The 27,534-nt window shown below is 22.7% G+C and overlaps 2 protein-coding genes across 5 annotated transcripts in view; both read left to right on the plus strand.

Annotated features, from left to right (window-relative positions):
• The window catches only part of LOC122719224 (inositol-pentakisphosphate 2-kinase), a 281,879-nt gene that overhangs the window by 128,313 nt on the left and 126,032 nt on the right, over window positions 1–27,534 (plus strand). For 3 of the 4 annotated variants that reach the window (XM_043944871.1, XM_043944873.1, XM_043944874.1), the window contains exon 2: window positions 5,427–5,495. The gene's annotated coding sequence lies outside the window, so the exon portion shown is untranslated. Of the gene's footprint in view, window positions 1–5,426; window positions 5,496–11,042; window positions 11,101–27,534 lie in introns of those variants that run through there. The other variant, XM_043944875.1, reaches the window with a different exon arrangement.
• Window positions 15,846–19,087, plus strand: LOC122719226 (protein BTG2-like). Its single transcript, XM_043944876.1, has one exon. The coding sequence runs from the start codon at window positions 16,509–16,511 to the stop codon at window positions 17,040–17,042; it is 534 nt and encodes a 177-aa protein (XP_043800811.1). The 5' UTR covers window positions 15,846–16,508; the 3' UTR covers window positions 17,043–19,087.

Raw genomic sequence — 27,534 nt, forward strand, 5'->3', positions numbered from 1 at the left:
AATTTTTTAAATTATTGCAAATGATATGATTAAATGAGAATATTTTAATATTTATACTTTTATTAATTACAATATAATGAAATACTTATTAATCAAAGTTTGATTTAATAAAAAATTTTTTTATTAGAAAGTTAAAATTATAAAATTTAAAACTTTAAAAATCATTATTAATAACTTTATAATGCTTATTTTTTATATTTGCTAATTTTTTATATTTTATATTTCAATGACAGATCATTTTCAATTTTCTTGAAAGCTCTATTAACTAGTAATTTTTAAGCTATAAGAAAAAAGTTTATAAGAATAGCATACAAATTCAGTAATAAAGATATTACAATTTACTTCTTTATAATAAAACAATTGATAAAACATTATTCATTTTTTAAGCTTTAAATTGATATATAAACAAATATTATGTAACGATACATTTAAACACTAAAATTTAAATGATTTACATATTTATAATTCTAAAAATTCATTATTATATTTCATTATTAAAAGAAAAATAAATTAACTAATCAATTTTCTTTTAATTAGACAATTAATTTTTAATTTTTAAAAAAAATATAAATGTTTATCGTGTATTATCGTTTTTTTATAATATAATTATTTATATAAGTATAAAATATAAATTCAGATTGATTTATATATGTTCTAAATGTTATTTGTTATGCTTCTTTGCATTATATTTTGAATATCAGTATGGGAAATATTGCATCATAATGCATTGTTGTCTGTCAAACCATGATTTAAAGATATATTCGTGAAATCGATCCGTCATTTGTTTGTTTCTTGTCATCATATCAAATGGCATGATATCTAACTAAGTCAATTTGGAAGAAAATGTTATACTACTCTTGTTCGCTTAAAGTTAAGTAAGAAAAAATTCGTCTTTTTTCGTATCATTAGAATTAAAAATTAAATATTTCAAAACTTCGAAAATCTTAAAAATTCAAAAAAAATGTCAAATTTTCAAATCTCGAAACTTTTTTGTTATTTTAATGATTATGAAACTTAATTTTAAAAAATATACAAAAATATTGACAATATGAATTTATTTTTATTTAATTATTCGATTAAATTTGTATTCAGATTTATTTTAATTGATATTATTAATTTATTATAGATATATATTTAATATATATTAATAAATATATATATTTAATAAATAGAATATGAATGCACGAAATGAAATAGAATTGAAACAATTATATAAAATATAGTAGAATCTTTATATTCGTCATATTTTTTTGGCAAGAAAATATTTCAATATTCGTTTAAAAATATAATATATATTCAATTGTCAAATTTCATTGCCCAACATTTGTAAGTATATGATTTTTTCATCATTTTGATAAAAATTAAATTTCTATTCAAAATTTTACTTATTTTTGTTTTAAAAAATTGATTCTATGTTTTTTATTCAAGAATAGATTAATGACGAATATAGAGGTTTTACCTAGAATCAATTAAAATCAATATTAAGAATATATGTAATAATAATAATTATTTATTACTGATAATAATATATTATATTTAATTTGCTATTTGCAATTTTTCCATGAATATATACCATCAAAAATAAAATTCAAAAAAATGTCTATATCATCAAGATCTTGTAAATGAAAATTTAAAAATTCCTCTCATTTTTTCTAAAATAACATCTTAAAATGGATTTCAGTTAATTTTTAAAAAAATAATTTATGATCATCAATAAAAATTGAAGCAATATTGATTTTGAAAAAAAACTTTTGTATAAAATTTTTATATAATATATATCTTGAATTATAATTACCATTTTAATTAGTACTATTAATATTACCATTAGTAATATTCAAGAATCATCGATTCTTGTTTAATAATTGTTTAAATATTTTTTGTTATATCATTCTTCAAACTATGTAGAAAGGAATATTTCAAGTAAATATTGTTAGATTTGACGACAACTATTTAAATAATAAAAAATAATCTCAATAATAACGCTAGATAAATCTGTGTAGCAAATGAATATTAATTAAAAACAATGTTTGATGACGTAAAAACTATTTGCGTTATGAGATCTCAAGGTCTTTTTGATTATAATATTTTCATTATGAATAAACACATTCATTATTTAATTATTGTCTTTTATAGATATAGGGAACATTTTCAAATATTTGCTTTTCTTTGATTGATATTTGATTTTTTCTTTATGTATGTGCATGTAATCATTTAATAATTTAATTAATAAAAATCAATTTTATCTTGTTATAATAATATAATATTTATATATTATTCTTTTCATATTATTGTTCACATATATGTTCTGTTGAGAATGTGTAAATAAGATTTTCAAATAATTCATATTTATACAAAAAAAAAAAGATAGAGATAATAAAAGATAGGAAAAAATGATAATATTATTCAATTTTATATTCTTTCTTAAAATTTATTTCGTAATTTAAATTTTTACTCAATATGTAGGTAAATTAATAAGGTTATGCATGACAAAAAAAAAATAAAAGAATAGAAATAAAAAAAAATTAATTGAATTTAATATTTATTTTGAAATTTAATTTTTTAACATCTTCAATAACATTATTTGAAAGCAAAAAATACATAATATTTTATTTTTTCTTCATGATATTATGTGCCCATAATTCATAATATAAGATATTATCCATATAAGACATTTTATCCATATTTCATATTCATTCTATTAGAAATATCTATTATTCAATACCTATTAAAAATGAATTTTGAAATTCATATTTTTCATTTATTTATGACTCATAATTCTTATTTAATAATAATATTAACTGTCTTTTTTATATAGATTAATTCGAGATTTAACAAGTATAATCTTAAATAGAAAATTTAATACTTAATTTTCAATTTATTTTTGGACAAAATGAAAAATTTTTGTTTTGCATTTTTCAAATTATTTATATTATATTATGTTTATTATTAACTACAAGTATCATCAAATATAAATATATTTCTCTGCTTAACACTTAAATATTCCATTTCTAAATAAATTCAAATTATATGACGATCGGCTATGTAAATTACAGCGATCTAAAATTATTTTGGCTTCAATAACTACTGATTTATTTATCTTAAATATTATTATAGGCTACAAAATGTATATATATATATATTATAGAGTAATAATAACGAAACTTGGCAATCATAGTATGATATTTTAAAACAAAAAATTCATTATTTGTATGATGTATAAATCATAATATTGAAAAGCTGAAAACAGTTAAAATATATGTTTTTTTTATTGTTTATGGATATACAATCAACTATTGAAGAAGAGGCTTCCATTATATTATGAAACATTATACAAACATTTCTTCCAATAATCGCTTCTTAATAACTATAATAGGGATATTTAAATAGCTTTATCCATAGAATTCAAGATACTTTCTCATTTTGTGTATATTGATGTCTTTTTATTGGATATTTAATTACTCCTAATTGAAAATATACAATTGGCTATAAATATTTGTTTGTATAAATACTTGATGATTAAATGATTAAATGATTCATAAAACTTTATATCTTCAAATGCAATCAAATTTAAATTAAATGTTTAGAAAAAGATATCTTGTCTAGCAATTGAATTAATAGTAATAAATTTCCATATATATTCTCTGTAATGTATTATTTATATCAAATATCATATACTTCATATCTTCAATTTCTCTCTAATATTTAACATTTGTTTATGTATTGATATTATTGATAATTCAAAAATCAAAGTCATTTTTAATGAAATTTGCAATTTATGTTCTGTATCATCATCGTTTTGTTCTGTCGAAATCGTCATCGTTTGATTTAACATGACTTATTCGCATTTCTTTGAAATTCTCCATATTATTAAACATTGAGATGATAAACACTGAATATACAAGTCAATTAGTATTCAAATATAATTCAGCTGATAAATATCATTGCGCCGAGGTGCGCAGTATGTAAATATTATGCGACAATAGAAAGTCGTATGACCTGCTAGTGAGCACAATAGGAATTAAGAGAATAGGTCCTTTATTTATTTTCACTTAAGTTTATTATATAAAGTATTATAAAATTTTTCCTAGATTCAACACTTCAAAAGAAAAATTTAAATAATAATATTTAGTTTGATAGAAATATAAAGATCAATATATATATCTGAGTATATTATAAGAAACGTTAAGATTAAGCATTTATGGTAGTTCTATTAAAGATATGTATATAGCTGAAGTTTGGACTTGGCAGAAAATATTAAACCGTTTATTGTTTAGATTTTTACATTTTTTGATACCTGTCGCTTAATAATTGTATACCGTTTCTAATTTTCAGCGTGTATGTAGCATGCTGAAATGCATGTTGATATAAATCTACAAAATTATGTTTTTAACTTTTGTATTTTTTAGTTTTTTATAGATTCAAATAAGAAAATTGTATTGTTTTCTATAATTTTTCATTCGAATAAAGATATTCTTATTTAGATAAATAGATTCAATTGATAATATATAGTTATTTTAATATTAACTAAAATTTCTAATAAATAAAATTCAGATAAATTATCTTCGATTTTATTAAATAAATATTTAAAAATAAATAAATTAGTAAATATATATTAATTAATTTAAATATTGAAATTTAGAAATAAAGTTTATTTCTATAAAATTAAAACTAGGAAAAAGACATACATAATAATTATAAAACAAAGATTTTATGAACTATTATATTCACTATAGAACTGAATTTACTTTCTTTAGTCTATCTATAGTCAAATGTTTTATTAACGAACAGTGAACAGATATCAAATGAAAAATAGAAATACTTTTGATTATAAATCACTAGACACTTTATAATATTTTTGAGAATATAAAGAAGTAAATTATAATATAATATAATATTATGTATATATATATTATAATATAATATTGGCATTAATTAATTGTTTTTATTGTAAAGAAATATTATATTTTAATCTCAATATAAATCTTCTTTAATCTGTTAAACATAAATAAAAAAAAATATATAAGATATAAAGAATAAATTAATATTGTTTTCAGATTAACGCATACAAATTTTTTAATTTGCATAAAATAATAATGATAATCATTTATATAAAAAAAATAGGAAATATAATTTAATACAATTCTTATACAATAAAATCTATATATTTCGATGGTCTGGATATTTTTTTTCTAAATATGATTATATTTTATTATATATTATATATTCGTATATTTCATATTATTATATATATTAACATATTTAAATTTTTATAAAATTATATTATATAAATGGAAGAACAAAAATCATTACGAAAAAAATATTATTAAAATATTAAAAAATAATGTTTAAAATTAATATATGTTTGGTGACTTGTAGATAAAAGTATATGAATTGTTCATACACTCATTTGCACTTTTCTGTTGCAGGTGATATCAAGGAACGTGCGTCACTTCCGTCAAGTCGTTACCGAAACAAAGGGGAATTTATAAAAACCGGTAAGTGCATCGGTTAAATTCATAAAGAATGCAAAACACTACACGAATTCTCAGTACGTATATATTCGAACTTTGCTGGAAGTCTGTGCATATACGCAGGGAACGAAGCCAGCCAGAATAATCTGAGTTTATCGATCGACTCTTTGTTGCCAACTTGGCAACAGCAAACTCCCGGAATTGCGAATGAAATGTTCTACATAATAAAACGGTTGGCAAATCAGGTTAGCTTTTCATATCTTTACGAAGAATGATATATCAAATTTCATTTCTTTTTCCGGATATTTTATGTTTAAATCATTTCCCTAGCAATGATTACAATTTTGATATCAGGCTCTATCAAGTGTATTTAATTATTTGATTTTAATTAATTTTTAAGCTTTTATTGCCAACTTATTTATTTTAATTGTTGGTATCAAAAAAAATTATTTATTTAGTTTTAGAAGTATACTTCTTTAAACTATTTGAAACATATATATGCAATGAATATATATGAATGTAATATTTAAATATAATTTGTACATCTTATTTTATCTATCAGTGCCAAAAATTCATTCCAACAAAGTGATGAATGGATATAAAAATAAATACATATATTTAATTATATTTCTTGCAAAATTTCTCTTCTGTTATTTCTCTTTTCCATTATATTTATATTTCTCAATTTATTTATTTAGTTTATATATTTTTTTCTTATATATTTTTTCTTATTGTAAAGAATATATTATATATAATTTTATCGATTATTTATAACGAAAATAATGAGTTTGAATTTTTGGTTAATATTTTCTTTATAGTTTGATTTGCATATTGAAATTTTATATTTTAGTAATTTTTTAGTAATATTTTATGTATCACTTATATATAGAATTTGAATTGATTTTTATGTATTTATTTTTAACATGCATATTTATTTATGTGGAATATACATATAATTCAAATACAAAAATAGAATTGCGTACAAGAATAGAAATAAACAAAACGCGACTACATTTCATTAATCACGTTACGTATGAGAAATATAATATTTGTATGAGATATCTGCATGTCGGTATCATTACTATTTTTTTAAAGAATTACAATTTTTTAAAGAAATTTTTATAAAGATTTTATACAATATATTTATATTTTTATATATAAAATTTAGATATAAGAAAAGAAAATTATTCTTTGGATTTTGAAGATCAAAATAAAACACAAAAATTAAAAATATAAAAATGTCGATAGAGATTAAGTTATAATTAAAATTTGCATTAGATAAAGCGAGATAACGTAAGATTGTTCTTCATTACCATTGCATTCTGTTCTCATCTGATTTTATCTAACTTAAATTGCTTAATATATTCGATATTTTTGTACATTAATTTTTTTATTTGTGTTAGTCTCTAGAATCGGTCTTCTAAAAGCATTCTTCCATATTGAATCTGAAGATAAAGATATAGAGATATATACATATTTATTATTTTTATAAATATTTAATTATGTTTACAAGCATAAATTTTAATCAACTAGTAAATAAACTTGGCATGTAATTAAACTTCACATAATAAACTTCACAAATAATTTTTGGACTATAATATAAAAATAATATAATAATTTTTTGAAATATTTGTTAAGCCAAAAATTATTTACAACATTGATATTTGCAACTATTTTTAAAATTCATTTACAGATTATATTCATATAATATGATAAAATAATGACTATCATACAATGCAAATATATATTAATAATTGATTATGAATGTAATTAATAATAGAAATGTGTATTGACTATAATTTTTAATATAAATAAATTTATATTTGATTTGCTTTCGTTTTTTTTTTTTTCAAAGAAAGTACTGCTACAATTTCAAAAATACAATAACTAATATAATTGAAATAGTACTAATATGTTTGTTATAATATAATATAATATAATAAACATATTTTTTTTATTATTTATAAATATATATTATAAACATTATTTATTTTTTAAGTTAAAAAATTATTTTTATTTATTATTATACATATTTATAATTATATATAATATTGTTTAATAATCATATTCTAGTTAGGAAATTATTAAATTATAAAACTCGAAAAAAGCAAATTGATTTAATTCGAATAATAAATAAAAAATAAATGAAGTAATACACAGTCTACACAGTTCGATTATTTTGAAAAAATTGAAAAAGAAATAATCAAATTATTTTGAATTGTTTTAATTGATAATTATTTTATTCAGAAAAACATATAAATATTTATAAATATTTAAATATTTATCATATTTAACATAGTAGATATGATATTCTGTTTAAAACACATATAAAAAGGTCAAAATAATTCAAACTTTTGAATCTTTCTAAAATTTTCCTCGGTTCGAGAAAAAATCTCAGTTTGAATTTCGAATTGCTCAAATATTCGAATAACATTAATTCTAATGATATACATATAAGCATACAGTATTTATATATACTTTCAATATTATTAATATAATAGAATTGATACATAAGGTGTTTATGACTATAATAAATTAGCATTTAAATTTTAGGAGATATTATAATATAATATTTACAACTGAAAAGACGATAAATATGTCATAAATATAATATAGATAAGTATCATATAAGGTTTAGAAATGCTTTATTATTTATATATTCATAAATTTATATTTTCGTATATTATATTATAGTGATCTTTTATATAAAATGATACATAAGAAAAATAAATAAATTATATTTCCTTAAAAATTATGTTTACAAAATTAATATTGACGTAATATTTTGGGTAAAATAAAATTAAGTCATGATTGTACATATTATATCTATATAACGATATAATGTTTGCATAAATAGACGTTATTTCAAAATCGAAAATATGTATGTAGAAATATTTTTTTCATATTTTATAATTTTATAATAACTAGACTTTTTATTTACATTAACATTTAAAATATAAAATTAAAATTAAAATTATATTTCTACAAAACTAAAAATATATATAAAAATATAACTATCGCCAAATAATAAATCTGAGAAAAATATATTTTAAAAGTAAAAGTTCAACTTTTACTTATTATTATTTTATCACTTATTTTATCATTATTCAAGATTTTAGACTTGTAGTAATATCCAATATTCTTTTTGATTTTTAACTTTTTGTTTTCTTTATACTTTTTTTTCTATTTTGTTACATTGTACAAATGCATTTAATTAATTATATTATATTATTCATTTAATGAATTAATATATAATGAAGATAAAAGTATTCATACATATTACAAATTTATCTAATGCGAAAATTTGATTTTTGCAAGATTGTATGTAGAATTTAATGAATTATACACGAGTAATTTTTTTAGTTTTTTTTTTTATATTTATATTTTAAAGAAATAAAATTAATTTTTAAAATTTTGAATTTAATTAACTTTTTAAATTTCAGCATTTTTTGCTCAAGCATGTTCTGAATGCAATTTTATCTAGGAATATTTTTTATGACAAATATACTAAATATATATTCTGGTTTATAGTATATTAAATTCTGAACTTTTTATAACTAACTTTTTCTAAACTTTTTATATTAAAGTTTTTCTTTATCTTGTATCATTACGAAGTTATATTTAAAAATATATATATATATATNGATATATATAAGTTATGTTCTACATATATGCACAAAATTCTATTAAAAACAAGATTCTTATTAATTTTAATAATATGACTTGTTAGTTGAGTTCGCTAAGATACATGCAAACTTTTATTACTGACTGTACGCTTGAATATTATATTTTTATTATATGCTTATATATTCAGGAAGAATATACAATTCGAATAACCCTACATTCAGTAATTCGCCATACCTGGTAATTCGCCAGATATAATACCAACTATAACCATTTGAATATTATTAAACTATAACTATCACAAATATATTTATATTGTTCTCTGTATAATATCTTATATAGTAAAATTCCAATAGTATGATATACTTCAATATCCTTGCAATTATCAAAAATCCGATGAAATGAAAAAAAATAATATGAGAATTGGCGAATGATATTCATAAGACTGATAGTTATAAATGTATGATGATAGCAAATTATTAGAAGTACTCGAATAGCAGAATTGAAAAAAAATTGAGATAAAATAGTAAAAACTAGAATATTTTTATAAGCAAAGATTATTTGAAAATAATTTCATTTAATATTTAATTTCATAAGTAAATAGTACTTTTTTATATTTATTATTATTATTTAAAATAATATTCGATTACTGCTAGATTTGTTAAAATACTTAGATATTACTATTACTTAAGATATTATATTAGTCTATACAAGGTGTCAATATATTTGTGGAGGACAAAAACACAAACATTGATATACAAAAATGATGATTAACAGTTTATTTATTAATTTATAAATAATTAAAATTCATTAAACGAATGCTAATTTTTATATTAACGCATATATTTTCTTTATTTTTGTTTTTAAATTTATATTTGTCTCAATGTACTATAAACATTTAAAAATCTTGATGACAATTTCACAGATTTTGCTCATTTATTTATAAATTTATGTAAAAAATTTCGGATTTATAAACAAATATTGCGATAAATAGTAACAAATAATAACGATAATATTTAAAAGATTTATCAATAATTTATCAAATAAGATAAATTAATGAATAAAATATTACGAAATGATTGAATTATTTGTCTCATTCATGACCTTATATAATACTATTCTAATATTAGTATTGTTTTAAAGTACGCTCTCATAAAATTATAAAAAAATTTATAGCATTTTATTTAAAAAATTTAAACTCACTTTGAAATTCTTTTCAAAAAGAATATAACGACAAAAAATTATAATGTATAAATTAAAAATTATAAATTATAAATTAATATATTTTTTATAAAAGACAACTTTTTTCTCTGTCATGTTTTTCTTATATTTACTATTACTATTACTATTACTATTACTATTAATAAAAATATTGAATAATAATAACGCGAAATTTCGTAATAATTATTATCATCTAATAATTTATTATATTATTTTTGTTAAAAAATTATATGCCTTTTTTATATTATTTTTATTTATCTTTATTTTAAAAGTATATAATTCAATAATCCGGTTCAATAATTCAGAATTCCCCTAATAATAATATATATATACATATATATATTTATCATCGATAATGTCGTATTCAAAAATAAATGACGATCACATTAATATTTCAAACACGTTTATTGTACATCACATAGTAATCATTATCAAATCAACTGACTGGTTTGTGCTTATAGTTCTTAACTGTTGAATCACTCTAATAAGTGTTAATTACAGTCAAGCCGATACGATATAGAAGGATGGAAATGCTTCAATTTTTCTTGCAACTACGAGTCGTGAACAAATCACACGTTGCACAATATCAGCAGTTTGTTCGTGAACTCGTGCGCGATCTGTGCAACGAAAATTCGAATCGCTAGTTACTGTTTACGCGATGCTTCTATAGTTTCATACAAATAAACAATATTTCGAGATTGTTAAGTTACAACAATGATAAAAGTGTTACAGTACAATCACATATGTGATTTCATGTTAAATTTGAAAATTTCGATTGATACAGGTATAGTTGATTTAAAAATTATCTAATCTACTGAATACGAGATGTAATTATTTTATATGTTTATATAAAAATTTTATTGACATTCATTTTTTTTATAATAGAACGGAAATATATTTTTTTTATGAGTAGATAGCATATTTATTTATTGATAAATATCATATTCTATTTAGAACAATTATTAAAATAAATATATCAGATAATTTTTAACTTGTGAATTAGGATGAGAAATTGTAATCAATAATCTTTACAATATTATATTTTTTCTTTAAACATTGAAATTATTATTCTATAAAATAAAAATATGATTTCATTCTTTAATTTTAAGTTATTTTATTGTATTTATTATCCAATATGATTACTAAAAAATTTTATATTTATAAAAATTTGTTTATGTATATAAAGATTTTATTAATGAATTAATTTCAATTTCAAATTTTTTTTATATAGATACAAAGATTCCCATTGTTTTTAACATGTGTATTTTATTCCCAACTGTGTAACGTTCTTTTTTATATCTTATATCTTATATTTTACGATTTATCTTGAATGTATGTAGAAAAAATTCGCAATGGCGAATAATTATAACAATCGATACCTCAACAATTATGCAAGAAATAAAATAGAAAATTTAAGAAATAATTTTAGAGATTAAAACAAACAAAAAAGTTGATATGATATGATAAAATATAATAATCCATTGAAATTTATTTTTTCAAGTTATAAGCAATTTCATTTTATAATAGATGAAATAAGATGGCGTGCTATAATAGTAGTGATAAGATATAATTTCATTTCCGACTATCTGTTTTTCTCTTTATCTTATTTTATTTAATGCAATATCAAATTGTTTATAACTTATAACTGTAAAATAAATTTCAAAATTCTGTGTATCAACTTTTTTGTTTGTTTCAATCTCTTGAATTGTTTTTTAAATTTTGCAATAATTTTATATAACAGTATATAAACAGAAAAATTATATAATAATTTAAATTTTATTAATAAGAAGATTACAAATGATTATTATACTTTTTTTGTAAAAAATATTCTTGTTATTTCGTACAACACTATGGTGAATTGTAAAAATTTCACATTGAAGAGAAAAAAATTTTAGAATTACTTAGCATTTGGAAATTGTTCAAAATGCATTTATGATGACAAGCAATGAAATTGTAATGTCAACTCAGAAGAAAATTTCGAAACAAATGAAAGTCTAATTTAAATTTTTTTAATTTCAATTTTCTTTTTTTATCATATTTTATATTATATATCATATTTAATATATGGTTTTTTATCATATATTTTATTTTCTTTTTAAATAATTAAATTATCGTTATAGAATATATATATGAGAAATTTAATTATTATATTATTTTATTAATTATATTAAACTAATAGCTAATATTAAATTTTAATATTATTAAATTAATAAATCTCTAGTTTATAAAAACTATATTTATTTTATATATTAGATATATAGTTTTAAAGATTGATATAATTAGCTTGAAATTATAAAATTTAATTTCTCATTTAAATAAAAAAACAATGTATTAATCATGTATGTATTGCTATTTTATCAAAACTTTTTTAATTTACATTTATAATCATTCCAGTCGAAAGTAAATAAGAAATAACATAGGGTAAAAGAACGTCGATTGCGTTCAAAATTGCACCATTTGCCTCTAGCTTTCCGGACAAGCACCAAGTCAGTGATTCTCAATTACTTGTTTGAAAAATATACAACATATGAATACAAATATATTTTATAATTTTATCAATTTATTTTCTTTATTTATATATTCCATTATCTTTCAAAGATTGAGTACAAAAAAAATTAAATCACTATTCTATTTATTATTTACAATTTTAAAAGTTTTATCATTGATACTACAAAACAGTTGAAAAAATTTGCTGAATTACTGACACACATTATCAGTATATAGACTTATTATTGATAGGATTTTAGAAAGTGAGGAAATCTAAAAGAAATTAAAAAGATGTTACACATCAAATAGAAAAATTTTTCTTAATAGAAAAGTCGCATCGAAATCAGCCATAGTTGTTATTATTGTAAGAAAATTGTTATTATTGTAAGACTGAATCGTTACATAGGTTACATTTTACCATTGGTAATCATTGGTAATCATTTCTAGGTCGAAAGCATTAGTTTTATATTCGTTTATTTTTCTTGGCTTAGATAGTTAAACTGTAGGGAATCGAATCGTAATGCTCATTGGAAGATAGCGAATCACCCTCTGTTATCAGGTATGTACATTTTCTGCATATTCTTTTATCAAAGCTAGCCAGAATGGGGTATAATCCAGCGTCGGTAGAATGAAATAAACGGGGGAAATTGAGAAAATCGATATGTGAAATTGCGTTTTCCGATTCAATGAAATACCGGACAAATGAACTATGCAAGTTTTTTGCTGAAAAATCTATTTTGAAAGATTGTCTAAGTTGCCTTCATAAATTTTTTAAATTTATTATCAATTTTATGCCCGATTATTATTTAATATTGAATTTGGAAAAAAGCTGGAACATTGTTTTTTGTAATAAATTTGAAAAAAATATCAATATAAATAAAATATAAAATAAAACTATAAATGTATAAAATAAATATGAATTCAATTATATGAATACAATTTAATATTGTATATATACTTTTTAACTTTATTTCTTAAGATTAAATATTTATTCTCTAAACTTATTCTGTAAAGATTAAATTTGTAATATAGTGCTAAAATATATAATATTATGTTTTAAAGGAAAAGAAATTTTATATTTTTTTTTTTAAATAATTTTCAATTTTTTCTTTTTAATTTCATAATGTAAAATAATATATTAAAAATATTATTATTATTATTATTATTATATTTTATTTTTTGTATCATCAAATAAAAAAAAGAAAAAAATAAAAAAACAATTGTTAGAAAAATGAATGAAAATTTTATATTTTTTCTTTCAATTAATATTAGTTTCACATTAATATAAATATGTTAACGGGAAAGAATAGAAAATAATAAAATGCATTGCAAATATTTTAAAAAATCAGTTAATGAACATATACAATAGTATTTATTTATTCAATTATGAAAAGATAATGAAAAATTGTAAAAATCAATCTTTTTCGAATGAAAATTCGCAATGATGCATTTATATGTATTAAAATTGTTGTAAAACAATTATAAAGTAATTCTTATTTATTTAAGAATATTTTCCAATGTATTTTATCAGACTATCTAAAAATGATAAATTATATGAAATATATTTTAAAATTTAAATATTCTATTGTATAATATTTTATTATTAACAATCTTGTATATATATTTTTANATAAAATTCGTTTTATCAATTATGTATGATATTAGATTATTCATAAAATTAATTTTGTCCCGAAATTCTCAATTATTCACAGAAACTCATTATATTAGTATTCTTTATATAAAAATATTTTATATATGAAGCATATATAGCAGCATAGAAATTATGTATACATAAAGAAATGTAACATTAATTTATAAAATCCATTACAAATTTAATTTAATTTTAAAATTAATTAATTATTAATTTAAACAATAAAATATTTAAATAATAATAATTTATTATTAATTTAATTAATAAAATTCCTAATTTTATTTTTTATATTTTTAATACTATATGTTCCAAGTAATATTTTCCATTAAAAAATTAAATTTTGAATATAAATAATATTTTCAAAAATTTTATTTATAATAATCTAATATTTGTTCGATGAAATACAAATTTAGAAATGATATCTTATTTTATATTTTATATTATATTTGATTATTATATTTTTATTGATTATTAAATTATAAAATTTTATAATTTAAGTTCAATAATTTTAAATAATTTTTATATTTTTAATTGAATCTTAATAATTGCATAATTTATTTTATAAATGAAATTCTTTTTGTTATAATAAGAATTATATATAATTTGCTTTTATATATAATTATATATATTATATATTTTATATATAATTATAAAAAATTATATATAATTATATCTATATTTTATATATGTTTTAAAATTATATTTTAAATGTATAATTGTAATGTATAATGTATAATGTATAATATAAAAGTATGATTTATGTATTATGTATTATGATTATGTATTATGTAAATAAATTTATTGGATATTAATATATTTATTTAAAAAATAAGCATCATTTAATATAACTTTTAAATAATAAATTAAAATAATTTTCATTATTTAAAATTTTTATTATTTTTATTATTAAAATGTTGTTGTTGTATGTTTAATCCATTCGAACATGTTTAAATTTTATTTATATGTTGTATACAAAAAAAAATTCAACAAAAAATATATTTTTGTATAAAAGTAAGGTTAATTCTTTTAAAAGATATTATTTTGATATCATAATCGGAATATATAAATTTATTTTTCGTCACTCAAATTTAGGAAAAATATTTTGTAAATATAGAAAATTATCAATTTCTGATGATGTCGGTAAAAACTAATTGAGAACCTTTATTCACGCAGGCGATCCGTATTCGGGACGCAGCTGCAAACGTTTGCGCAGCTAAAACCGCGCAGATTGTGATCACGTGTTTGATGGATATAGTGGGAAACAGAATGATCCAATTGGAGTATTACTTTTATCCCCACTCTAGATTGCGTGAACAAAGAGACAAAGCTACTTCGTTGCGTCGTCGATCGCTGCCAGTAGAAAGTCGTTGGCAGTTGGTGGGTGCGGTTGATTCGCGTGAGTCAAAGAAAAGTGCGTCAGTTAAGTTTTGCGAGAAAGTTTTTCCGCAGTTATAAAGTGAACAAAGTGAACCAGCGTGATAGGAAAGAAAGTCATCGTTATTGCGATCGTTTGAATTTTACATTTCGTCGTCTTATCGATTCTCGCTGGCATCCCAGGGATCGGAGAAACGATTTCGAACGAGTTTACGATCGAAAAAGATTACGATCGCAGCACTTACTTGCGAAGGATTAATCTCGTCACATTTGCGAGATCATCCTAACGAAATCGAAAATTTTCGAAGAAATATAAAACGATTAACGCAAAGATTCGATACATTGAAACAGTTTGTGTTAAATTGTTTCCGATATTTGCGGAAGAATTATCGAAAAACTCTCGATATTTTTCCTCGCACTGGAGTGTCGACGAACGAATATTACGCGCGATCGTACGACGTGGCGGCGACGCCATTTTGTGAACACTCCTGTGTGCGTCCCGTGAGCAACGGTCTCACTCGAGTCATAACCTTTCAAACCACGGAAAGAATAGTGTTTTCTTTCGGCCGCGTCGTCTCTCGACTGTCTCGGGAACGGAAGAAGTGGAGGAAGAAGAGTGGTTTAAAATCGACAAAATTTTACCATAGACCATTCGTCCTGGGTTATATCGCATAGCAACCATGAGACTGGAAATTGTGTCAGCGGCGGATTTTTTGGTGCATTTATTGCGTCTTCAGACGGGTCAGTTGTCTGAACGTCAGCTGGAGATGTTTAAGTCCTCTTTAACAGAGGTACTACGTCATCGTTACAGGGATCACTGGTTTCCAGATCGCCCAAATCGAGGTTCTGGCTATCGTTGCATACGCATTAATGGTAAGATGGATCCTGTAATTGCACAGGCAGGTGCAAATGTTGGATTATTACCAACAGTACTGCATAACTTATTTCCAAGCGAGCTCACTATGTGGATTGATCCGTCGGAAGTATCGTACAGAATCGGAGAAAATGGATCGATTTGTGTTTTATATGAGCGTACAGAGCCCGAACCAGAAGAGGCTCAACAACATCAACATCAACATCAACACCAACACCAGCATCAACATCATCAACAACAGCAGCAACAACAGCAACAACAATTTGAAAGTTGCAAAGATTCGCTACTGTTGGAACACTCGCAATTTAGCGAGCAAATCGCCGCGTTCGTTTCCAGTTGAAGCGTTTTTCGGCGCAGGTTCACCGATGCGATAAAAATCGCATCTCGCTTCATTTCCATTGGACGTGCATCACGCTCTCGGACTGATCAAAGCATATACGTTTCGTGATATGTGATCGCGTTCCTCTGGTCGGGTGAATATTCGGCTCGTGCACACGAACGCGCAATTCTATTCTATCTGAGTCGAATTCCTCCAAAATTAAGTGTAACAAGCTCTTTCGTGTACATCGTTTTAAAAATGAACAAGAAATGTGTAAAAAATGTGTATAACTGTTTTTTGGCTAAATTTGATTTATTGAAGAAATACGTCCAATACATATTGTCCGATGGAGTCTCGACGCTTTCTCGACGGGTTCCTGACGAGTCGCAACGATCATAATCACAGTTGACTCTAGTCCAATCAAACATATACGAGTCATCCTGAATTTTCGTCAATCATACGAAAAAGAAAAGGGTACTCATAGCAAGAAGAAGAAAGAAGTGTCACCATCATCGTTTGAATATTCGGAAAAGAATACTGCGCGTTCGCGTAACGTTGTGTACCTAGACCAGCGATCCTTTAAACGTCCTGATGTGTCTCGCGAGAAGATTCAGATTTTTCCATCTCATTATGCTGGAAATACTGGCTGCTGGCGAGACCGGGCCTGCAAAAGTGAGAAAAAATATGGGCGAGCTCCGCGAGGATCTCTCTCAGTCCGACAAATTGATCTCAGCTCTCCTCCCCGCGTATATTTCTATTTATTTCGAAAAGAAATTACGCCTGGATAGGGGAACAACGAACCAGTCTGACTCGCTTTTCTGTTCTCATGAGAGGAAAAGCGAAATAAACCTCTCTCCCTCAAGAAGAATTCAACGTGTTTTTATTGTCATAAAATCTCTTTTCTTCCACGTCAAAACATCTTTTCTTTTTATGTATCAATCTAATTGATTATTCTGAACCCTCATGTTCCGATGTCTGGTGTTTGTCAATAACGAAAGACGAACATCGAGGAATATGAAATAAAAAAGGACAAGCAATTCACTTTTTAATGGAAAATCGATAAACAATATACTATAGGCTGCATTCTCTCTTCTGTCCGCATGGTCATCACGCTGTGGTCGTCAAGGATTTTTTTCTCTCTAACCTCGCACTATCAATGCAAATTACCACCGAGCCACACACAAACACCAAACACGTATTGTAAAAGACAAGAATAAGTTGAAGAAAAAAGGAACAAACGTATACATTTCTGTCATCACATCGTCAAATACATTGAAGGAATTTGTTAATCAACAATTATTGATCAATCGATTTTTGATTTTCTTCTTTGATCCGGAACTTTTTTCATGGAACGTGTGTATGCTAATAAGCATGATAACGATAAATATCTATCATTTTATCCTCGGCGTCATTGGCCCACTTATCGTTCTTGGATCATCCATTGCTATTCTTTCATTGGTCGTCGACATTGGTGATCGAGCAATCATTAACTCGAATCACATGTTAGCATCGTTGACAAAAAAGAACACACGTTACACTTCATACGTACAAACCTTTAAAAAGCGTGAGTTTATATGTACATATATATAGTTATTATGTATGTAGAAGATACATAATGCGCAAACTTCGTTTTCGTCCCTTGCGCATATATGATATGTCAAATTGTATATTATCTGTTTTCTGAGCATAAAATGAGTGAATGTGAGCAAAAGAAAAAAAATGAATGGAAATGAGGGAGAGAAAAAGAAAGAAAAAGTGAGATTGTATATGAATCTAGAGTAAATGAGAATAAGAAAAAGAGGAATATATATTGTATGTATGAGAGAGAGCAAATGAACAAATAAATATGAAACAAATAACTGTGATTGATTTTGCATGATGAGAAAGCGTATTTCGTGCATATCGAATAATTATCTTTTCTGGTGTTTCGAACGATAGAATGATCGAATCGAACGAAGAATGCATGTTGACACGAATGAAAATGAATGTAAATGGATCACGTGGTTAATTTTCAATCATTCAATTCAAATTTGACAATAATATCTTTTCTTTTCAAAAATTTATTTTTTTTTTAAATCGATTCAGCTTCTTATTTTACAAAATTGATCATCTACTTATTTATTGATGTAATAATTTTATTTCGCTGATCTATTATAAAATATATATATATATTGCTGGATTGTTGCAATTTAATTTAATTAGTCGGATATAATGCAATAGGAATCTGGTGCGTATGAAAAAATATAATATCTATATATGGGTTTTACTTAATAAAGGACTTTTTCAATATGAAAATTCTGATTTTTTTTTCAATTTTGCAGATTTGTAAGTTTGTATCTAACAATTTCTCTTTTTTTTTCTAATTACTTTCTTTTTATTTATTTTTTAGCTTTTCAATTATAATTATTCTATGTCTTCCCAACTGTGCAATAAAATTGTTAAAAACTTGTACTTAAAATAAAAAAAAGAAAAAAAAATAAAAAAGCCCTCTCATAGTCAAAAAATGTATCTTATAAATGTATATATATTCTATAATTGGACAGTTTATACATTTTACAATATGTAAAATCATACAATTTTTATTTGAACAATTTTTTTTTTCATTTTCTTTATTCATTTTATTATTTGCATTTTAGTATTCAAAATATAAAAAAAAAAATGAAAAAAAATGTATTCAATTTTAACAATTTTTTTCATTTTAAAAAATTGAATATTAAAGAAATTGTTTGATATTAACAAAAGTTTTCTTACAAATTTATAATGTTAAAAAAGAAAAGAAATCCGAATTTTCAAATTTACACAAGTTTCTTATTAGCAATTCTATTGTTCCAAGATAAAATCATTCGATTATATACATATGCTCGTATATGTATATGTAAATATGTGATCGTTTCGTCATGGGTTCTTCGATGGCATGTCTGGCTTACCTGGCTTACCTGGATTACCTGGATTACCTGGATTATCTGGATAAAAAATATCAAATAGATTACAAAGACGAAAATCATCCAATGATGTATTAATAAAAATTATTTTCTTTTTTCTTTCGTAACACATTTTAATTATTCGGTATATTCGCGTGATATTACGCAGTAAAATTGAATCATGGTGTGCAAGAATTTGAGAGAATGCCGTTCATTTGATGTGACTATAATATAGAATAGTGAAGAAGTGTTGTATGTTAGAACAAAAAAAAAGGAGAGAGAAGGGAAGTGTGATTGTGAAAAAAAACAGAGCGAGATAGAAAAGGCAAGAATTCGCGTTCGGTATGTAGCAATTATTATAGAAACCATGTCTGTGATTATATTAAAAATAAAGAGACAATATGAGCAATTCTTTGTATGCGAACGACCTAATTAAAAACACGTGTATTCGTATCTGTATTAGATCACGTATACATGCGTATTTGTATTGTACCAATATGTAAAAGTATATATGTATAAATATGTTTATATTGAAAAACATGCATGGCAATTTTAAACGAATTAAGAATTTAGATTAATATTTTTTTAGCGATCAATCTGAACGTATTATGCATACGTATTATATTGTCTATGAATTTTATTTATACACATTGATTCGATTTTCTCTTATTCTCTTTTTTCGCATTTTTTTTATTCATGTAAAGAAATTGCATTTTATGTTGGAAAGGGTTTGATCGTTTTTGTTAGTCACATTTTTAATTTTTTTTTTTTCTTCCCTTTACCAATATATTATATGTACACATTTATTTCGATTTAATTTACAATTGAAACACATCGATACGAATTCACGATCGTTCGATTAAAATTGCTAAACATGCTCAGTTTGCGAAATTGTAACCGAGCGCGCAAACCACAAAAACAAACGAGGAGAAAGAGATTTGAATTCGCTCTTTCATTTCAAAGATCAAAAACGCAAACCGATTCTCTCTGAACGACCATTGGAAAATCTGTCGAAAGTAAAGTTAGGTGAACCAGGTGAAAGTGTGAGAGTCGAATGGCGGTGTAGAAAATCTCGCACACGTATAGTACTTATTGTACAGATTTTAAATAAAATTTAGGAGAAAAAAATGTTTCTTTTCTATTTTATTTGGTTAGACCCACGAAGAAGACAAAATATTCGAGACATAGGGCACATCTTTTTCATAATGATTGATATTCCTTTGAATTTGCGTATACAAAGAATATACATGTCCAAGAGACGAACGCATACGAAACGTATAATATACATATACACAAGTAGCAAGAGAGGTGCAAGACACTATTTCATGAGTGAATTGTAATTACTATATATACATATATATATACGCATATATTATATATACATACTTATATGTATACATATATATATATATACATCTTGTAACTATACATAGAGTCCTTCAGGAAGAATTTGTACAAACCCGCTGGAATAAGGCACCAGCAAGTCTGTGATTTTAGCTTGGTTAATTCAGTATTTTTTTAAATAAAGTGAGACAAAATCAAGATAAATGATAAAAAAAAAAAAGATTCGAACCGCGAGAGAACTTGTGCATGATACATGAGCGAGAGAAAGTTCTGTATGAGAAAAAAAAACTGTCGATCATTTTGTATGCTAGGACTAGAAATAGTGGGGATGAGAATAGGGGTGGGGAGTTGTGGGCGAATGTGAAGTGTGCATGTATGAGGGAAATAGGAGGGAAACGTGAAAAAATTATATTGTAAAGTGCAAACGGAAAGATATTTATTACGTATACATTTAATGCAATATATATGTACAAAAATTTAAACTTAAATTTTTCTTATGCAAGTAAGATTGTTGCAAATAAATTATGATCCTAACTTTGCTAGAATTGTAAATACGATGCTAATGTATATGTAATATATTTCGATCGCAAGAAATGACACGTGGAACAAAAAGCGGGAATTTTTCTCCATTCTTAACAAAATTCGTATATATGTGTATATATTATAATACTAAAATTGTATATTTTATATTTTTCATATTCGAAAATTTTAATCATCAATTTATATTAATATTCGTATTGCCATACTTACGAAAGGTGCAACAAGAGATGGAATGTGTACTTTATGATATATATTTATTTTTTAATCTCGCTTCGCGTGATTGTGTGCAATTCTGCGATTCTTCCGAAATCAATTTGTATAAATAAATCACATGCGTCTTCCGTTCGCATTTTCCATCGTGTTCCCTCCGCTTTCTTTATTGATATAACGAGCAAAAGAGAAAATGAGAAAGAAAGACGATAATCGAAATCGTAAATTTGCGATGTATATGAAATTAGAATATATGCCGCGTATTTTTCTTTTTTTTTTTTTTTTTTTTTGTGAATTAAACTGTTTTGTTGGGACACCAGGAAGGAGAATGCACGAGAGAAGTAGAAGAGAGGATATAGTTTATAGAAAAGAAGGAAAATCGAAGCGCGAATAATAATAGTGTTGGAGAAATTTTGCGCGAGAGTGAGTACGAAAGAAAGATAGCGTGGGAGAAAGAGAGCGAGAAAGGGAGAGGGTGAGATTAAGAGAGGGATAAGAAAAGGGGTAATGAACAGTAAGAGAGCGTGAGGCCCAGCAGGAATGCTCAACTCGGGTAACGTGCGCCATGGGTCCCATTGTGGTAATACAATTGTGATTTTGAATTTATTGTATTAAGGAAAATTCATAATGATTTTAATACGCATTATAAATTAAAGATAAAATTTGAAAGACACCGACCCAAGGTTATTGAGATCCGAATTCGGCGACCCTGTTGGCCAGTGCACAAGAAAATAAAACATTCGTAACATATACGTAACATAGACACAAGACAGATAGACGGTTAAACACATAAACAAAGTTACACGTATACAATAATACATGAACTGACGATACATGATACATAATATGATATGACGTGACATGACGTGACGTGACATGACGTGACACGACATGACATGACATAATATGACATAAGACACTATAAACATTTTCGAAACAATTGCGAGCGAAACGATCTGTTCGAGAAATTATGTGTACAAAAAATTCGCTTTGTCGCTGTAATACACTCTCATTGGAAAACAAATGTAAAACATACGTGAGAGATGTGAGTGCACATACACATGTGACGAATACACTTTGACGAGATACATGAAACAGACACGAGGAACACGTTACGTACACTCTCGAATCTGTAGACTGTAGGTTTACTATTAATTATTATGAATTATAATTATTATATCTATTATATATTATATCAATGTATAATTATATTTAGTTTTTAGGTTATTATGTCTATCATTTCCCGCTTGTACATATGCCGTGAGCTCGAAAAAATTAAATCTTTATCAAAAGAAATCTATAATTTTTTCGACTGTTTTTGTACAGAGATAATAAAAACAAAGGCCTCGTGCTTATGAAATTTCATGAATATAAAATACTGCTATCTCGTCTTTTGATTTTTATCCGAAATCCTAGATACCAATTTCCTTTACACAAATCGATAAACTTATGCATTTAAACTTTGAGCGTTTTACAAGATATTCAATTTTTAAATATTTCACTTTTTTAATAAATTATGTAATGACATATACTTTAAGGAATCTTCGCGAATGAAATTAAAATAAGATAATCATGAATTATTGATAGTTGAGTTTCAAAGTGCAAATAAATACATTAAAATTTTTAAAAATTTATATCAATTATTTGTAAAAAAATTATGAAAAGTTCGATGTTCACAAAATATAATATAAACTGTTTTATTTCTGTAATATAACCATTAGCATGTCTAAATATAATAAAATATTCTTATTTCGAACATTTTATAGAACATTTTATATTTTATAATATTCAAATAGAAAACAATGTTAAAAGTTCACGATTATCTTAAAAAATATTCACATTTTATTATTGTTTATTTTATAATTTAATAAATAATTATCCATCAATTTTAAAATACAGACATTTTAATATTATAAGATTTTATATTTTATTTCATTTTTTTGAGATATAATAAGAATTTCAAATAATTTTTTTACAAATGATATAACTATATTTAATGCTAATAAAAATAATTATAAATAAATAATTCACTTTTGATTTAAAAAAAATTAAAGTTTACAATTATGTAATTTGAATACAAAATAATGTAAAATAAAAAACAGTAAAAATTATGAATTTTTATTATTAATAATTTTATTATATTAATTCATAGAATTAGAAACTTTTTTGCATGTATATTTTAATGGTATTAAGATTTAATTATAAAAGTTAACTTAATTTTTTAAGGTGATTTTTATTTCAATTTTGTTGAATTTAGAAATATCCTATTATATTTTCTAAATATCCTATTATATATGTTCTGAAGAATTAATATAATACATTATATTATTTATTTAATTAATTATAAGCGAAGATTTCTTTTAATTATTATTATAGGTTATTCTATATTTATTATATAAAACATATACAGATATATTGATAAGATTTATTAGGAATAATCAGAAATATTAAATAAATTTTATCTTGAATTATCTCAAAGACTATTTGTATAAGCAACAAAAATTTGTGACATGGAAGGTATTATTCGGATTTTATCCAAAGATTTAAATTTTATATTGGATTAAATAGATAAAGAATAAAATATATAATTGAAAAAATTATTTTTCTCGTTTTGATATTTTCGTACAGATATTTCCCAATCTTTATTATTAAACATTCATAATTTAGAAATTTCCCAATCTTTATTATTAAACATTCATAATTTAGGAATTATTTTTTTTCTGTGTTTTACCTTTCTTTAATATCGTTGCTTTTTCTTCAATTATATTAAATTTATTATAAAGAAATAACGTATATGATCAACCGATTTTTTATATCTTGGATTAGAATTGATAAATATTAAAACTTTAAGAAAATATTTATAAATAAAACTTAATAAAAGAAGGAGAAAATTATTAAACATTGTTTAATAAAAATTGATAATTTGCAAAAAATGAAAAAGTTTTAATTTGTAGAAAATTATGGTCCAATATTAATGAATCATTCAATTAATAAATTTTTACTAAATTATTGATAAAAAGACATTTAATTTTTAGATTTTTATTTGATTGTTATTATTATTCTTATTTATATTTTACATAAAATAATTAATATTTTTTTTTATTTTTATATATTAATATGTTATTTATATATATATATATATATATATATGTATCAATTTTCATATTCAATAGATGATATTCTATTTTCCTTCAGAATTTCACGCATTTCTTTATAAAAAAAAGAAAAAAAAAAGCTGTAATTAACATTTTTTAATTCTACAGAATTAAAATTACATCAATGCATATAACAGGCCTGTTATTCCTTTCTCCTCTGTTAATTAGTTTTATGTATTTATGCAAATTTATTATCTATTTTAATTTTAGTTTTTATATTAGTTTTCATGATCATCAATATTCAAAGATATATTTTTTTTATTAAAACTGTATATTTTAAAATATAAAATATAACGTATGCTCTAAAAAATTAATTTAATTGCGTTGCCAACAAATTGAATTTGTAAATAATATATAAAATTTGATAAAAAACAATTACAAAACTAAAGATTGCATTCGATTAAATACAATAGAATTAGAATAGATTAAATAGCATATGTAATGGAATAAAATTATTTACTAAACTGAGCAAAAAAAGAACTCTAAAATATATAACTTTTAATAAAGCATAAATGCCTCAGAATATCGAAAACAATGAAGTGAACGATACGATCTCGAAATATATTACATAAAATTGCTATATTCATTTGTAATTTCAAAAATAAATGTTAATATTTGAAAGTAAAAATTATCTTTAATCCATATGAATTCGTTCCTATTTATACTTGAACAAAATTACATTTTAACTAATAATATAATTATTAATTATTAATAATATAAATTATTGTTCTTATTATAGATTATATTATTAAATCAAATTCTATTTGAAAATATATCATTTTAATAAAGTTTTCAATTTCAATTATGATAGAATTGATGTATATACAAGCAGCTGACAATGGCAGAATATGATCACTAAAAATGATCATATTGTATCAATAGATCCAAACTCATCTAATTAACATTAAGTCATTAAGTCAATTAGGTTTAAAAATAATCCAGACATCGAGAGCTAAATAGATGCATACAATTAATTATGTTTTTGCTTGTTAATTAAAATTTGATTTAATATTCGTTGCAAATATATAAATAACCATAGATTTTCATAAAAAATTAATAATTTTCTTTTTTATTTTATGAAATGGATATAAATATATTTGCATATGTATATATATATATATATATATTTGATCTATGATTTTTTTTCGATTACTTTTTATTTAATAATTGATAATATCATAGAAAGTTTAAGCAATTTTCATGCAACAATAATTAATCAAATATAGTTAATGGAATGTATTTTTTTTTATTTTTAATAATATCTATGAATTTTTCTGAAATTTTGATTAATTTTAATTTTAATAATTTTAATCATATTAATTAAAATAATTCAAAAATCTTATGGTTATTTAATTGGATTATTATTAGTTAGATATAAATAAATTTTCAACACAATATTATAAAATATTTATACGGATTTCTTTTTATCCAAACTTCAAAAATTACAAAAAATACCAAAAATAATAAAAAGTTTTGAAGTTCAAGAATTTGAAAGTTTTTAAGTTTTGAAGATTTTTAAAAAATTTCAAAATATTGAAGTTTCGAGTATCATATTCTTAGTTTTTGCATATTTTTAACATGTGAACTTAAATGTTGCCATTCTCGTGATTATTTTCAACATTATCATACGTAAAAATGATAATATATTATCTATATATATATATAATATATTATCTATTATATATATATATATATATATATATATATATATATATATATATATATATACTATATATGTTATTAATATATTATTAATATATTATTATTATATATTATATATTATTAATATAATTCACAAGAATATTAATAATCTTAAAATATTAATATTATATATGATCAGAATGCCACATTAGAAACATTATTATATCTGTATAAAAATATAATGCATGAAAATTATACATGATGATAAAAAAAAGATCAATTAATAAATATTAATTGAATTAATTATTGATAATCGATAATTCAATAATGAAACGCATATGACAAAATAACGAATAATTCGTCTTTTTTTTTCTGTGATAAGAACAATTCGATGTGAACTGTATGCTATATGTATATAAAAATTAGATTTTTTGTAGAAAATCGGGTTTTCAAGTTGAAGATCAGCCAGAATTTATTTCGAATATGTCTTTCACTAATTGCATGTTAAATGGATATTTAATACTTAAGTGAAAAAATATATTCTTGATGATGACATGATAACTGGTCTTTCCTTATATTGTTGTTAATAAAAATTACTTTTAAAGTATCGATAGACCATAATCTTGATTGTTGTACATTTAATAATTTTATTACTCTGCGTAATAAAACTTGTATTTCCTGTATTTGAGAATTCAGAACTAT

Source organism: Apis laboriosa, unplaced genomic scaffold (genome assembly GCF_014066325.1).
Source record: "Apis laboriosa isolate Shangri-la unplaced genomic scaffold, ASM1406632v1 scaffold71_cov137, whole genome shotgun sequence".
In the NCBI taxonomy this organism is placed as follows: domain Eukaryota; kingdom Metazoa; phylum Arthropoda; class Insecta; order Hymenoptera; family Apidae; genus Apis; species Apis laboriosa.

What these genes read in the sequence shown, in the direction of transcription:
- LOC122719226 (XM_043944876.1), top strand. Translation starts at nt 16,509, where the DNA reads ATGAGACTGGAAATTGTGTCAGCGGCGGATTTTTTGGTGCATTTATTG.